The 17,217-nt window shown below is 36.1% G+C and overlaps 1 protein-coding gene across 3 annotated transcripts in view; it reads right to left on the reverse strand.

Annotated features, from left to right (window-relative positions):
• Nucleotides 1–442: 442 nt before the first annotated feature.
• Nucleotides 443–17,217, reverse strand: part of RAB28 (RAB28, member RAS oncogene family) — a 92,506-nt gene continuing 75,731 nt past the window's right edge. Inside the window, exons 5-8 of one of the 3 annotated variants that reach the window (XM_054030677.1) lie at nt 12,488–12,591; nt 7,874–7,951; nt 2,435–2,543; nt 1,014–1,103 (exon numbers count right to left, since the gene is read on the reverse strand). In XM_054030677.1, coding sequence (XP_053886652.1) covers nt 2,448–2,543; nt 7,874–7,951; nt 12,488–12,591 — 278 coding nt within the window. In that variant the 3' untranslated portion in view covers nt 1,014–1,103; nt 2,435–2,447. Of the gene's footprint in view, nt 1,104–2,434; nt 2,544–7,873; nt 7,952–12,487; nt 12,592–17,217 lie in introns of all 3 variants that reach the window. The other 2 variants (XM_054030676.1, XM_054030678.1) reach the window with 2 other exon arrangements.

Genomic DNA, 17,217 nt, shown 5'->3' on the forward strand with positions numbered 1-17,217 from the left:
ATATTCATTGGAGCAGAGAAGAAATTTGTTGGTCACAGAGAGGATAAGACTGAGTGACTTAACTTTTTATTTGTGGCTTTTACTCTGAACTGTATTGGCAAGAATTGCTGTTGAGATTGGGTTATAGGGAAAGAAAAAAGTGCCACGCCAAACCCAATCCAGCCCATCCTGCCAAGGAGCATAACATTCCTGGGGTTATGAACCAACTAAAAATGACTGATCCTAATTGATTCATTAACAGTTTCTAATGCATGCTGAACACATCGCTCATCATAAACACTCCAAACTGCTGATTGAGGTTCATCCAAATTCATGAACACATACATGAATTGCATCTAACACAAGAAAGGACATTGATATGATACACTAATATTCATTACTGGCATCTTGCAAGTAGCAATGGGGACAATTTGGGTCCTTAAAAAAATAAATAAATAAAAAGTATGTTCTTATTATAGCTTTATTTCAAGGACTGTTTCTCATTAGATACAGTTTATACATTTTTGCACTATATAACAATGGAATATCTTCCAAATTATTCTTACATAAAATATATTACTGGTTCAAATGCTAATCTGACAATAGCTTCTCCAAGTTACATTTTGCTGAGTGTCAGTTTAGATCACAGGAAAAAAAGACAAAATGCCTTGGCAAAATACCTTACAGCAGTAATGCCTTTAAAACTATTTTGAATACAGGAATTCTAATCCAATTTTACCGCAACATCAATCAAAAAGATAGTAGGGCATATGTATACACAGTTACACTGCTTTATGGGAATATAATTCAGAAATATATCTTAATTTTTCAAAGTGTGTGGTCCACTGTTTGAATCTAGGCCAATAAAACAAAATGCCTGCTGCTTTTCAACACACAATGGCGTAGCAAGTTTTCGAAACCTCTAACTGCACTACAGTGATGGTCACTGTTCAAACAAAGTTCCTGGCAACCTCTAGGCCTGTTCAAGGGAAGAAAGGCTGCCAACGGTATCAATACAAAGAAAAATATGTTCACTGAATTGCACACATTGAGCTTCTAGGAGGGTTAACAGTTCTTGCCACAGGCTCTTGACTGTAGTTTACAATATCTGCCTTCACCACCCTCTGTCATAAAAGAAAACACAGTGATTATCAAGATATCAGAAGCAGATATTGTTCAAAGTGCTACTAAAAACATTTAACATGGCAATTATTTTAATGAACCCTAGAACACAGATGTGTTACTATGAAATATGTTTGTGCTAATAAAGAATCAGTATGAACAGACATATACTGTAGTACTCTTTTACTGGAAATTATGCAGAAAGACTTGTCTAGGTGTTCATTCTCATTCTAAATATTGATTTCTTGGTACTAGATGGAAAAAGTGTGCCTTGGTTGCTAAGTTTTCATGACAATTGTGTAAGGCTGATGTATGTATTAACATAACTCACTTTACAATCATTAAACAGTATTTTCTTTCATGAGACAAGTTTTTTGTATTAAGTATTGATGGTGGATAATAATAAAACAGTATCTGTTTAATAAGAATACTGTATGTGGTATTTTTGAATAACAGTCTGTTGTTTAACAGGAAATTATTTGGCATATATTGTTAGCATGAAATGGAAATTTTTCACTCTTGCTGCCCTCATAGGAAATTGAAAACCAAAACAAGATTCTGAGTTAACAAAATGACATTTCAGTAAAGTTGTAATAGGCAGAAAATTTAAGGAGCAAAACAAATATAAAATCTAGATATCTCCCATATTATGTACTTCACACATCTATTAGTCAATCTATTCATTAAAAATGTAATAAACTTTTGATGGGGGGGTTCTTTGGTGCATTTTGTATGTTGTGTAACCCTTGTACTTTACAAAGAATTTCTAAACGGATCTCATTCTGTATTTGTACACTAAAGATTCAAACCACATGAGCATTTTATCCGAGATTATATCTGTACAAAATCAGTTTCAGTTTGCTATCAACATGTTTGCCATTAGTAATAACTTCTACCAAACCACTAATGAACTACCTAAAACTTTAACTTTCGAACTTCATCCCATTTTAACTGGCCCATAAGCTACATTTTTGGATTACTACTGACGACATGTAACCAGTTTTCAAATCTGGACAACAAATCTAGAGGACCCAATTTCACATGTAGTGCTCAAATAAGGAATCAGGTGTTCATTTTGTGCTGCTGTGTGTCAATTTGACTACCCAGCTTTGAAAATTGTCCCCAAAATATTAATGCATGATATTATTACAGAGCTGCTAGGAATTAATCAGTATTTGAAATTTGATTTAATCTGTGTAAATGATGTGAAGAGGTATACAACATAGCTTCACTGTTAATAGACATACAGTACAAAACATTTCAGAGTGGTATTCATTATCATACTTACTACTTCATGGAAAAGCAAAGTAATAAAAAACACATTGATTTTTACCATGATACCTGAACTATTGCACTGAACAGATTTTACTCTGACAGTTGGCAGTGCTGTAGTGTTGGTTATCTTCTTCAGGATACTTCACTAGTTCTGCCCTGACAACATGCTGTCAACCACATGTCAATATAATGGACAAATAGCAAGGAGGAGAATGAAAAACAAAAAGAAGAAAATGGAGAGACAGATCAATAGCAGAAAAGAAGGAATGAATGACACAAATGACAGCACAAAAGCAAAAACAATTAACCAAAACAAAAATGCATTTCTTTCCAGGCCCCATGCTGAATAAGAGACAGAGATATGCCTAGCAGAAAGTTTTATAGCTGGAGTTGGAGTAGCTGCTCAGTTTCTTCATCAATCATGCCTTCTCCCACAACCAACACAAAATAATCAGTTTATGCAACCAATAAAAATGTTTTGCAACTCAGACACGAAAAGGGATTGGAAAAAAATGGGGGGAGGAAGGGGAGAAAGAGGACAGACTCTTTCTTTGCCTCTAATCAATGTAAATGCTACATAGATCCACTTCTATTCACAATTATAATAATTGTATTAAAGATATGCATGCATCATTCCCACTACATAATTGTAGTACAATTCCAAAATGATAAACATAAAACCTCACATCCAAATGCTTTCAGTTAGTTCATGTTTTACTTGCCAACTGTTCTTAATCACTTGCAAGTTTTGCTGAAGCAATCTTTCAGTGAAGTGACTGGGACATACAACTTGCAAAAGGAAAAGTAGAGGGGATGTGCATATCTGCATTTTATGGTTGAATTCCAATGACTTCAAATGAAGATTTCACCCAGGCTTAATAAAAAAATTCCTTCAATGTTCTTTGCCAAATATTTGCTTTTAGCAAAAACAATCAATCCTCTTCCCAAACCTCTCTTACCCTTTATAAAAAAAATTAATTAAAGAGTCTTCAGAATAAAAAATATTTATACTTACAGGAGAAAAATATAAACACACAAATCAAACAGTAATGCAAAATAGCAGGGGGAACCTACGACAGCAATTATATGGACAGCATCTACTGTCCTAATATTTCAGTTCTTACATAATTAAAATATATATGTTTGTTACAAGTGAGGCACAAATGGGGGGAAACAATTTTATATTTCTAAAGGAAACATCATTTAATATGGACATGAATATATAAACATTGTTTGCTGAAGATAACCTCTGTAAATAAAGCATATATGTAAAACAAGCAATAGTAATTGAACTAGACGGTAGAGTGTTTAGATTTATTAGCTGCTGAAGTACTCTGCTTAAGTTTTAATTGATCAACTTCATATCTTATCTGGTGGACAAGAGTCATGATTTACTAGACTTCTGGCCTGATGTTATCAAGAGAAGGGTTGCCAAATCCCATGTAAGGCGCTAGTAGAGGTTCAGCATTAAACAGTGTTATCTGACCTCACAGGACCTAATTTCTTCATACCAAGCTCTATGCTAGACTGAAGAAAAAGGATCCTTGCAATCAGTAAGCAATTAATTGTTCCCACAAAATGTTGGTTTAAATCCCATTGTGTAAACATAGCTAGGTTAGTGACCCATGTTTAAGTCACTTTGTGGCAGGAGACTGATTAACATAAATGACTTGGATTTTCTAAAGGAATTTCAGCTAAATAAGAAGAGAAGAAACAGCATGCAACATTTTTTCCTGCTAGCTTCACACCCATTACATACACATTATGCATTTTGGGACATCTCTATATTAGATTGGAAGTATCTATCAACAATCAGATCCACAAGTTTGTTTATTTGGTGCAGGTGCTCAGAATTCCAGCCCTTGCTTAATGCCAAATACTTTATTGTAGCGGGCTGGCACACTAGCACTACCATGCTAAATTGGCATTTAGTTCAAGAGAAAAACATATATTACTTAGAAAAATGTTAATTCTTGCCAATGCCCAGAAACAAAGTTGTACCTCATGCAGTTTCTATACTATGACTGGAAGTAAAAAAATATTGAAAGAAAAACATTTAATTAGTAAAGGAGCCATTTCCTTAAGTTTCAACAGCCCCTTGTGTTTTAAAAGAGTGAGGAATTTGAGGGCTGAAAATAAAATGTAGTGTGTAAATTCTTTGTTTTGGAACTCTTTCACCTTGAAAACATGCTCCAAACTCCGTCTTATGTAGATAGCTATCTACTTTTGTTTTATCTGGCCTTTGACTGACTATGGGTTTGGTTAGGAGGCACCATGTTCTAAAAGACTGCACTTGTACCCAGTAAAGTCAACAAAAGTTTTGCTGTTGACTTTAATGGGACCAAGAGCTCCCTCCATCATGGCACAAGTGTTGTATATAGCTAACCCAAGCCTTCAAAACTTGTGTCAAGCTCTGCAAAATCATGATACTGGCTTAGAAACTATTATTTAAAAAAAAAACCACAATACATTTGAAGTTGCTTTTATTTACCTTCTGGATGCACTGGAATCACATTTTGAGGTTTTTATCCATAATCATAAATAAGAAACTTTTTTTAATGAAAGCTGAGATTCTTGTGCATAAAATCATGGAAATCAGCAATGTTATTTTTGTAAAGTGTACACTTAGTGTTAAGTATTCAGACAACTTTTCAGACCTCATGATTCTGTTTTGGTTTGTGTTCCTCAGACGCAGCGATCGATCCAGCAGGGGTTGATGTATCGCGTCTAATGTAGATGCGATAAATCGACCACCAAGCGCTCTCCCATAGACTCTGGTACTCCACCAGGGCGAGAGGCGCAGGAGAAGTCAACGGGAGAGTGTCAGCTGTCAACTTACTGCAGTGAAGACACCACGGCAAGTAGATCTAAGTACGTTGACTTCAGCTACGTTATTCACGTAGCTTAGATCGATTTCGGCCCCCCAGTGTAGACCAGGTCGAAGAAGAGCAAATAGCATCTCTCTCTCTCTCTCTCTCTCTCTCTCTCTCTCTATATATATATATATATATACACATATATTCTGATTTTTTTTTTAAATAACTGGTAACTCAACAGTGGCCAACAGTGCAGCCCCTTGAACTGCTAGAAGAGACTGCTTTGAGTACAAGAAGTAAATTAAAAATGTATGTATTAAAATCTCATAACATCATAATACTATAAAAGTTAAACTCTGTATTTTAATCCTTATTTTCAGGGGTTTATGAAACTGTGTGTGTAAAATCCTTTTGGGTTGGATGTTTGCGCATACAGTCAACCTGAAAGGGAAATTATTTTTTAAAAATGGAATTTAGAAAAAATAGGAATGTTTTTAATGAGAGAATTGACATTCTTTGAAATGTTTTTCTCCTAAACAGTTTTCCTTCATTAATGTGAACTAACTGCTTTTCCTTTTCTGGGGACAAAAAATGGAAAAAAAAACATATTTTCTCAATTAATGCTATTGTGCATGTAACAAACACAGAATGACACAAAATGTTCATCGTATTTTTTAAATACGGTCATAGTCCAAAAGGGGCCTGCAGCAGCTGAACTATGTTGGGGAACGGATAGCTCAGTGGTTTGAGCATTGGCCTGCTAAACCTAGGGTTGTGAGTTCAATCCTTGAAGGGGTCATTTAGGGATCTGGGGCAAAAATCTGTTTGCGGATTGGTCCTGCTTTGAGCAGGGGGTTGGACTAGATGACCTCCTGAGGTCCCTTCCAATCCTGATATTCTATGATTCTATGTGCTCATACAGAAGTCACCATAGTCACATCCCTAGCTACCAATTTAGGAGTGTGGGCAAGGGCTTCCTTAGGAGATCAAGCTTACAACTGTTGCTGGGATCTATTCTCTCACCCTCAATCCCTATTGAAACTAGAGGAAACAGAAGACAATCCCCCCACATGTGATTGGAGAATGTCACTAAGATCAAATTGTCCGACGTGAAACATACCCAGTGTTAGTTCTTGATGGGCTTTTTTGCCACCAAAATTCTCCTGTTGTGTCCGATACACCAGTAATTAATTAATAGGACTAGCCACAAAACACAGCACTGAGGTCTCTAACACACAGAGAAGCTGAATGCAATGAGATAGTTTAACACTGAAATATCTTTAAATGAAGATTTTTTTGGGATTGGTACTTCCAGGAAGCTAATTAAAAATGCATATCACAAACCCTTCATAAAGGAATAAGCAGCAATTTCTTCACAGCCATTTGAACATAATGGGCTTGATTCTCACCTGATATAAATCAGTGTCACATTAATGGAACTATGATGATTTACTGAATTCAGTAAAACTATGCTATACCTAGCACAGCACATGTCCCCTGGGGTTAGGGTTGAAAACTCTGACGTACAGAAGACCAGGACACCTCAGATGATCCTGAGCACATAAAACGGGACAGCTGGCAGTTTAGACTGAGCACCCTTACAGAGCTACCTCAAAAAGGGATGATCCGGGGAAAACCTGAACAGGTGGCAACCCTACCTAGGGTGCCAGTACAACTAGGTTGCCTAATGCATTGGCATTAGAGGCTCTGGAGCCAAAACTCCAACCACTCCCCATCCACCCACCTGTATAGGGTGGGGAGTAGTTACTTTGAAGAGGCTGCTTTTCCTTCTTTGGGATGGGCAGTCAACATAGAGGCAAAAAGGAAAGATTCGTGCCCCCTCACTTCGTTGTGTGGATACGAAGAATGAACCAAAATCTGGCCTTAACATACTGTATTAAATGGATGGATTTTTTTCCTGACTGTGTGAACCACATGCAAGATCTTTTTCCACTTTAACAAGATAGTGTTTACAATTATGTAAACGTGCAACATTTATATCCATATAAATGTATACCCTCTGTTTCTTTTTTTAAAACCTATAACTCTCTAAAACAAATGTTATTAAAAAATGTACAGAACTACAAATAAGGACATAAGTGCCATATAATCATATCTAGTGTTTAATTAAAGCATATGTACATTTGACAAGGTCTCTGTTTCTATATATATCTATATATCTATAACTATATACCTATATCTATATCTAATTAAACCCTCCAAGTTTGTTCCTGCTTTTGGATTTCTCAGTGTGTTCTGACTTGTGTTTTTGAGGACTGGAACTGTACGTTTTTGTGCCATGTAAAGTACTGAGCACACTGTAAATGCAATTAGTGTGTCAGGCACCATAATTTAAAAATACAATAAAACTATATATAGGTATATAAACACACACTTGAATGTATATAATATAGTTATGTTATTCTTAACCAGAAAAAGCTGTTGAATTATTTTTTTTCTAATTTAGTAGGACACAAATTTTGTAAGTTTAAAATGTTTTTAAACTACACATATATAAGGAATGAACACATATGGAAGACTGTAATAGAAGCATACAACTGACTCAAGCACAAATGGGATGCAACTTACCTTGAAGGAAAATTTATTATTCATTTGTATTCAGATTTTTTTTTAAACACCAAGAAAATATCTAATAAAAGCAAGGTATGCAGGACAATCACCTGTGATTGTTCCATTTCTGCTTTGTTTAATTTGATGCCAAGGATGTCAGCAGTAATTCTCTGAAAACACAGGAAGACCTACATAAAAAAATAGAGCGTAAATGATTAAAAACAGACATCCTCAAGTTACTTTTAAATACATCGAACCTTTCCTGAACTGTAAACAATGAGATATGCAAAAATATGACCTGTGCAAAACAGATCTGAAAATAACTTCATCTGGTAAATTCAATGCTGTTTAAAATAATTCAGGAATGATATAAGGGAATGAACAGCATGCTGGATTGTTAGGCAACACTTCTACTTTGTCTCCAGAGACTAAAGTTTAAACAAGCACTTATACAAAACCCCTTTCAAATATGATGGTTAGTGTTGCAAATATGAATACGGGTATTCACTAATGTTTGCTTGAAAAATATCTACCTGTGTATTGTGCAGCAGAAATGTGGGTTTCTGGACCTCAGAACAATAGGGTTTAGCATATACACCACTTGGGCCCCTATCCTGCATGTGATTAGTTCCCCACTTAAAGTTAGGCACATGTGTAAGTGTTTGCAGGACAGTGTCTTAAATCCATAATGGCTTTTAAGAAATAGCATTATCTCATTAACAATATGCGGGGCATTTATAATATGTGGCAGCCTGGCACTGAATCCAACTTGGACAATAAAACAAGATGGACACTTTGCATAAAACCCCTTTTAAAAAGTTAAATTTTCCCTAGACAAACACTTGGGCTGTGTCTATGCTACAAGATTACATCTTTCGTCCTTGAATTGGTTGGATACAACCAGTTAAAGAACTGAATCACATCCACACTGAGTCAATTTAAAAGTCCTTGCACTTTTGCCCTGCAACAAGAGATCCCTGATCTAAACCATTTAATTTGCAATGCTCTATGGATATCTACCACCAGTTCCCAGCACAGCTCCCAGAAGGATTGGATTCTGGGAGATTTGGAAAGTCCTCTGTTCTACTGTGGGACAGTAGCAAAATAATTAGTTAAAATATTTCAGCCAGTCCATATCTACACTGGCACTAAAATGGGTAATACTGAACTCTTTTAGACTGAATACACTCACCGAGAAGATTTAAGAATGGAGTAGAAGCTTTCACTTTAACATTATAAGTAGCTGCTCACAAGAGAAGTAGATACTTCCGTGTAATGTATTCTTTTATGTTCAAGTATCGGTATGTTTCTGGCCAGCAAGTTAAAAAACTCAAAGAAACTCTATGAAACACTTCCATAATTTGGGGATCAGTGAAAAAGAAAACTAGAAAGGCTCTTTCACAGATTTCAACATTAACTATATCAATTACAAAAAAAAACCTGTTAATTTGCTCATCACTGACAATGTATCAAATCAGTTTGAAAAGGAGATACTGCCTATTTGAAAAAAGAACATATTATAGAATGTACCTACTATAGTGAGTATGACATTAAAATTGCAAAATGTTTGTTTTAGAACAAACAAAACTAAAAAGTTACACTTAAAAAAATTAACTAAATCTGACAAAGTGCTTGGAGCACAGACTTTTATACAAAATTTTATGAGAACCAGGTTTTATGGCCAATTTAGAAACCCATGATAACACTGCTCAACAGCCAAAACGCTTCTGAAATAAATGTAGTCAAACTTTACTAATTCTGGGTCACTGAGAACAAAAATGATGCTTAAAATTGTTGATTGGCTCTAGTTTTCAAGATATGCTATTGGGTCAGTATATACGACCCTTGACTTGGGAATGGCGGAGGATAAGTGAGTTATAAAGGGAAGGGATCTCAATTTAAAACAGAAATGACTAAAATACATCTTTGATTGGATCTATGAATAAATCTATGACTGGGTTTGGACAGTACTTGCTTTTTAGGCAAAACAATGAATGATGCAATCTGAAGCTGGTATTGCGTCATACATGATATGAATTGCATCATGTTATTCCTAGAAGTCATGGAGGATGCAATCATAACGAAGCTTACATCACTCTGCTGAACAAATTGCCCTATATCAGCTCTAGAAATCATACAGTGTCATGCTCTCTTATTTGTCAGTGTTTGATTTTGCAAAGGGACACATTTCTGTTTAGCCAAAGTGAGCAGAGATGCCTCATACTTGTGTGAACAGTGCAGATAACTTCTACTATGTTTTTGGTGAAGTGACTTTTGCATCACAAAAGCGCAGTATAACCACTATGGTTAAGAAAGCCTATCACCTTTATTTTGGCTGCAAAATTGGAGATCAGGACAAGAGGTGGGCCCCACACATACGCTGCAACACTTGTGCAACAAATCTTCGCCAGTGGTTGAACAGGAAAAGGAAATCTATGCCTTTTGCAGTGCCAATGATTTGGAGAGAGCCAACAGATCATACCAGCAATTGTTACTTCTGCATGGTGCCTCCAGTTGGGAAAGGTGTGTCAAAGAAGAAAAAGTGGACTGTGCATTATTCAAACATTTCATCAGCTATACGCCCAGTACCCCACAGAGAAGGACTGCCGGTTCCTGATGCACCAGAATCATTCTCACTTGAGTCAGACGAGGAAGAGGAAGAGGAAGAGGAAGAGGATGAAACTTCTGGTCCTGAACCATCAAACTATGACCAACATCAGTGGCAGCTTTGTGGCGATTTGAAGGTTGTTGCTCTCTTGCTTGGTCTGCAGACTGGATACACAAAGTACTGCTGTTTTCTCTGTGAATGGGATAGTCGTGCAAGAGATTCCCACTACATCAAGAAAGATTGGCCACTCTGACAGTCATTGGAGCCCGGGAGGAAAAGTGTTCAGCATCCACCACTTGTTGAATTAAGGAAGATTTTGTTTCCACCCTTACACATCAAGCTGGGTCTGATGAAGAACTTTGTCAAGGCCATGGACAAAACACAAGCAGCTTTCAAGTACCTCCGTGGAAAATTTCCAAGGTTAAGTGAAGCTAAGATAAAGGAAGGTGTCTTTGTTGCTCCTCAGATTCGTGAACTTCTTCGAGATGATGCATTTGACCATGCACTGCGTGGCAAGGAAAAGACGGCATGGAAAGCCTTCCAGTTAGTGGCAATAAATTTTCTCGGAAACAACAAGGCAGACAACTACAGGTTGTTGGTGGAAAACCTCCTCAAGGCATATAAAAGCCTTGGTTGCAACATGTCACTAAAGATACATTTTTTGCACTCTCATCTAGATTTTTTTCCACCGAACTGCGGAGCAGTGAGCGACGAGGACATTGCAACAATGGAGAAATGCTATCAGGGCAAATGGAGCCCATCAATGCTTGCAGACTATTGCTGGACAGTGAAAAGAGATGCTCCATTTAATGAATACAAGAGACAAGCCAAGAAGCGCTGAGTAGACACTGAATAGGACTAAACTATGTACATAATAGTTTTTTGCCTTTTGTTTCATAATAAATTTTATTTATATAACCCTTTTGCTGATTTTTAAAGTGTTACATAAACAGGACAGGTGAAATGTAAATGTATCATGTAAAGCAACCATAAACACATGAAAAGACCTAGGTTTACAATTTATGATTAAAACTCTACTGTCTACACAATATACATAGACATAAAATGTAAAAACTTAAATATCTTAGAAACAGTAGCCAGTTGTTTTAATCGTCATATTTGAATTCAGCACATCAAAATACATAATAAATAGCACATTTTATCTCTGAAGCAGACGACTTCTCAAAAATTGTAGACCAGTGTAATCTGTGTTTATAACAGAAATGTTGATAGTCATAACTTAATAACCTCTATCACAAACCTATAAGATTAATTTTTGAATTTTATTATAATTTTATGTTCTTTGAATAAGAAACTTAAACCACAATGTTTGATTACTCCATTTTTAAAACATAATTCATTTTGTACATTAAAAATATTTTATTGTTTATTTTATTATTATCTATTATTTATTGATCTAGCCAGGGTAGTAAATCATTTATTAAATATGATGACTTCCACTAAGGACATATTGAGATTGTTTTTATGGCTTTTCATGCCCATTGCCATAATATCAAGATGTGTAACAAAAGTTAAACACAACACCATGTTTATTTAAATTGCCTGTTATAGTTTGCACAAAAGTTCTTCCTTTCTCATCTAACCAACCACACTAGCCCGATTATGGTTCACAGTCAAATAATGAACCAAAAATGCATTTTTAATTGTGTTCCGAAGATCAGTAAATTAAGCTTCAATGAACCACCAGAGGGAGTGTATCTGTTGGCTAGGGATCCTCTACTGAAAATACTGTCTCCAGACTTCAAGACAATACTCCTAGAGACTAGACTGGCAGCAAAGAGAGATTCAGCTCATCACAGCTGTCATGCTATGCATAGAAGACAAAGAGGCAGTGTGCAAGGTAGCCAGATCTCAAACCATTTATAGATTAGAGCCAATATGTGGAATTTCAAAGCAGATGAGACATCATTGTAATTAACAAAGCATAATTATAACATACTATATTGATGATCTACTCCGCTAGGCAAGCAGGTGCACTCTGCAGTGACTGAAGTTCTGCATAGCTTGATAGTTGGAGTGCAGTGAACTTACCACATCACATTCCAGAGTTACAGTTTTCTAAAAAAATTATAATTATTTGATTTGTCTTACTTACAGAATCGCCTGTCTTGGCTGACACAAAATGGCTACTGAAACCATTTTCCTGGCAAAATCGTTGGTGTTTGTCAGTTTTCACTGTTCGCATGTGCTCCAAATCAACTATAAAAAGGTTCAAAGGAGAAATTATTATAATGGAGCCCATTTATTTAGATAACGGTCTCAGCAGTTATTCCTTGAAAATGCTTACAACAGATACAATCTTTCCTTCATACAAATGAAAACCTTTTGTTTTTATAATTATTTGCTAAAGGAAAAATAACTCATTACTTGAAATTTCTGTGTGTACATGTAAAAATAAATTACAATAAAAATTGAACTGTGAAATGCAATAAACTCATTTAAAAATAAAGGCCAAATTCCATGCTCAGGCGCATACATGCAGATCCCATTGTCTCTATTAGGAGCCATGTACGTGAGTCTGAGGGTAAAACTAAGCCCCAAATGTTCTGCATGCAAATGTGATACACTATGAAAATCCTAATGTTATTCAAATACTGTTGCAAAATAAAGGTAAAGTTTAAAGATACATCTCTGCTTCCATATAGTTTGCTTCCAAATTAAAAATGTAAATGAGTTATAAAGAATGTTAATACAAAGTGGTACAGCAAAAATATCTATTACATTTAAATCCACTAAAATCACACTGAATAAATATTAACAAATCTATTTGGTCATAGCCCATGAAAGCTTATGACCAAATAGATTTGTTAGTCTCTAAGGTTCCACAAGTACTCCTCGTTCTTTTTGCTGATACAGACTAACACGGCTACCACTCTGAAACCTGAATAAATATTGACATTCATTTATTTGTAAGTGAAGTTTTCAATTCTACAAAGATATACTTCAGAAAGCTGTATTAAACAACATAAAAATACATATTTTAAGAGTGGTGTGCATTATTTTCATTTTTCCCTTTATATACCCATTGGAAGTAGAGCAAAGCTGTTAAACAATATGTTTCATTGAAATGCACTGGGTGCTTAAAACACAACATGGAACTCAAGTCTTGTACAGGTTTTATTGTGTACACTCCAATTTCTCCAAATCTGATCCTAGGATAACTGGAAGCTATATTGAACAGTTTCTCTTTTTATTGCATTACAGTCCCTATAAGGGTTTTGACTCAATGCCGTCAAATTATAAGGCAAATATATTCATAAGGATTTAAAGACAACTAGGCTCTTTGTGTCAATACAGGAAAAAAAAACTTAAACTGATTTCCTGAGGAAGGGACCCAACTGACTTGTAAAAACTGGTAAATTTGCAAATCTAGTAAGTCTGCATAATAGTGTCATTTGACTATCAACTGAAAAAAAATTCTCATACTACATAAAAGGCTTTATTTAAAAATGATATTGGAGGTCTTTAATTTGTAGACTCTAGAGATTTTTTTCTGCAAGATTTTTGATCTAACAGGAGATTCCTATACCCCATTTATACAGCTTACCTTGGTAAATGTGGAGCTTTTTGCCACATGTTGCTTTTCCTTACACATCACTGAGGCCTTGTTTACAAGAACAAGCCTAAAATCATCCATCTACCACAGGCATTAATTTGTGGAGGACTAAAATACTGAACTATTAACGGTAATGTTTATAATACTGGTTTATCATAATATTGAAGCTAGAATACTTATTTAACAAAAAAAATAGAAAGAACAAATACAGTTAAGTCTCAAATGAAGTCAATAACCAATTAAAAAAAACGTATACAGCTAATATAGCAACTGCGTTTTTTTTCTCTTGAAAAGAGCATCTACTACAAAAGGTGGCTTGTGCCAAGAAATCTTTTAGATGGAAAATACAGAATATTTTCTTTCACTATTTTTAGTCTTCACATTTTAAATGTAACATAGCTGTGTGGGAGGGAACTACACCACCACACCTGGTGGAGAACTATTTGAGGGGGGGAAAGGATTTTGTTTTTTTAAATTCAACCTTAATGGGCCCAATTTTTAGAGAGGCCTGAGCCCAGCCTCCAATTTTATTTTATTATATTTCTTTAATGTATTATTAAAAGTGCATATCCAAATGCTATGCACCTGTACAAATACTGAACACACAAGATAAATTTGCTTAATACATTGACTCTGCCACTGATGCCATTTAAACCTACCAGTGACTCCCAGAGGAGTGACACCTCTCTCTCCCCCCAAAAATATTAGAAAATAGAGAAGTGCCACAGCATGCTTTGACAAATTCAGGATCTGTTGGTCTAAGGGAAGAAATTCCAAAGTCACTGGCAGCCCCCTCACAAAAATTGCCCTGCAGCAGCCCCTTCTCCCTTTTAAACCAGGAGAGCTCAGTTCAAGCAGCTCCACTGATTGCAACTGCCATGGTATCCATCAGAGAGAAGTTTCTTCAGGTATCCAAGCCGAGGTCATTTAGGCCTCAGTTCAGCAAGGTACTTCTATATTGGTTTTTATTTAGTTTCATCAGGAAATGTAAGGTATAGGGTAAGGGGTCGAAGGCCTTGATCCAGCACGGTTCTTAAGCACAGGCCTAACTTTAAGCACACAAGTAGTCCCTCTTCACCACCACCTTAAAATCCATGCTGAAATTTTGTGAAAGCCAATGCAGCTTTTACAGCAAGGATGTAACATACTATCTGCATAAAACTTTATTTCAGTATAAGAATGGTACTGTAGGTGGCTTGATATGAAGGTTTAAATGCCATGTGGCTTTGTGCCCAGAATGAAAAAATAGAACAATATAAACTACATCTCAGACAAATGAGAAAGAGGAAGGTTAACAGAGGAAGAACATGGAAAAGAAGAAGGAAAGGCGTATGCTTGTATGTCTGTAACAGAGAGAACAAATGGGAAAGCACTGCCTACAGTGAGATCCATAACAGGAGGTCCCTAGCAACCAGTAAGCAATGTAACTGACTTAGTATAACATAACATGTTGAAAACAAAAACAAAAGGCAGTAACTAGAACTATTATTACTTATCTTCCTTTGAATAATCCTCCAGCAGATACTGGCCTGCTTCTTATGCAGATACAGAAGTGAAGGTGCAATGAAGGGTCCCAATATTTTCAAAGCAGAAGTATACCCAATAGTGAATTTAATATCTTTGGTACGTAGTTTTGTGCAAACATAATTACATTTCCTACACTTGGCTATTATGCCTGCCATGAATCACGGAAAACCCAAACCATGCTATTGTCAATCTTACTCTCCCCTATTCTTTCTAGCTGCTAGTTGTATTTTCTCTTTGTCTTGGAAGAGGCAACTTCAATGGTGTTCACAGTGTGATCTATCAATTACAATATTACCATTGAGTATATTCACACCCATTTTGGGATATACAAGATTCAAAAAAGGCCACAGGTTCAAATCTTCCCAAGCCCTCCAGAATTCCAATTAAGCGCAGATTATCCCTGTCAATTTGATTCTCTAACTCTTTGGTTCTTTCTCTGATGTATTAAATTTATTTTTTTCCATTTTATGAACCTAGTGGGTAGCATGACACTATCATCCATAGCTGTGAAAGTTGGCTAATCCATACATTTAATCCAGGTAGCTAAAACACTGAGTAAGTGTATCCAAAGTCACTGAAATGAAATTATTGAAGCAGGAAGAAGATAGCACCGAACTGGAACACATTCAGTGACAAGTTAAGAGACAAGATTAGATGGTGGCCATGTCTCCGCGGTCAGAGGAGGAGGGTGGGAAATGGATCCCTGAAGCCAGAGAAGAGTTTGTGGTAACTACCAAGGACAGTTTTAATTTGTGATGCATTCCACACTGTTCATGGAGGCTTACCCGTAACTATTTGCTCATTTACTGCCTCATTCTATGCCCACCAGTTGGAAAGTACTGAAGAAATAATATTGTTACATTAACAACCAAAATTACATTCTCTCTACAAGTGATTTGATTCCACAAGTAGTTATTTAAGAATGTATTGTGGCAGTCAGTGATTCTGTAAGTAGAAATAACCTGTTCTCTCATGATACGGACAATTTTCTAGTCAGTACCAAGCACAGGATAGCCTACTGGATGGGGGGGGAGGGGGGAGACGGGGGAAACAGCAGACATGTTATATCTTTATTTTAGTAAGACTTTTGACACGGTCCATTATGACATTCTCATAAGCAAACTAAAGAAATGTGGTCTAAATGAAATTACTATAAGATGTGTGCTGGTACATCAATATGTTTATTAATGACTTGGATAGTGGACTGGAGAGTACTCTTACAAAATCTGCAGATGACACCAAGCTGGGAGGAGTTGCAAGCACTTTGGAGGACAGGCTTGGAATTCAAAATACCCTAGACAAACTGGAGAATTGGTGTGAAATCAACAAGATGAAACTCCATAAAGACAGGTGCAAAGAACTATTCTTCAGAAGGAAAAAATCAAACGCATAACTACAAAATGTGGAATAAGTAGGTAGGTGGTAATACCGCTGAAGAGAGCTAGGAGTTATAGTGGATCAGAAATTGAATATGAGTCAACAGTCAGATGCAATTTTGAAACAGACTAATAATTCTGGGGTGCATTAACAGGAATGTCGTATCTAAGACATGGGAGATAAAAGTCTTGCTCTACTTGGCAAAGATGAGGCCTCAGCTTGAGTACCATGTTCACTTCTGAGGGCTACACTTTAGGAAAGATGTGGACAAACTAGAGAGAGTCCAGAGGAGAGCAACAAAAATGATCAAAGGTTTAGAAAACCTGACCTATGAGGAAAGATTAAAAAAACTGGGCACATTTCAT

Source organism: Malaclemys terrapin, chromosome 5 (assembly GCF_027887155.1).
Source record: "Malaclemys terrapin pileata isolate rMalTer1 chromosome 5, rMalTer1.hap1, whole genome shotgun sequence".
Classification (NCBI taxonomy): Eukaryota; Metazoa; Chordata; order Testudines; family Emydidae; genus Malaclemys; species Malaclemys terrapin.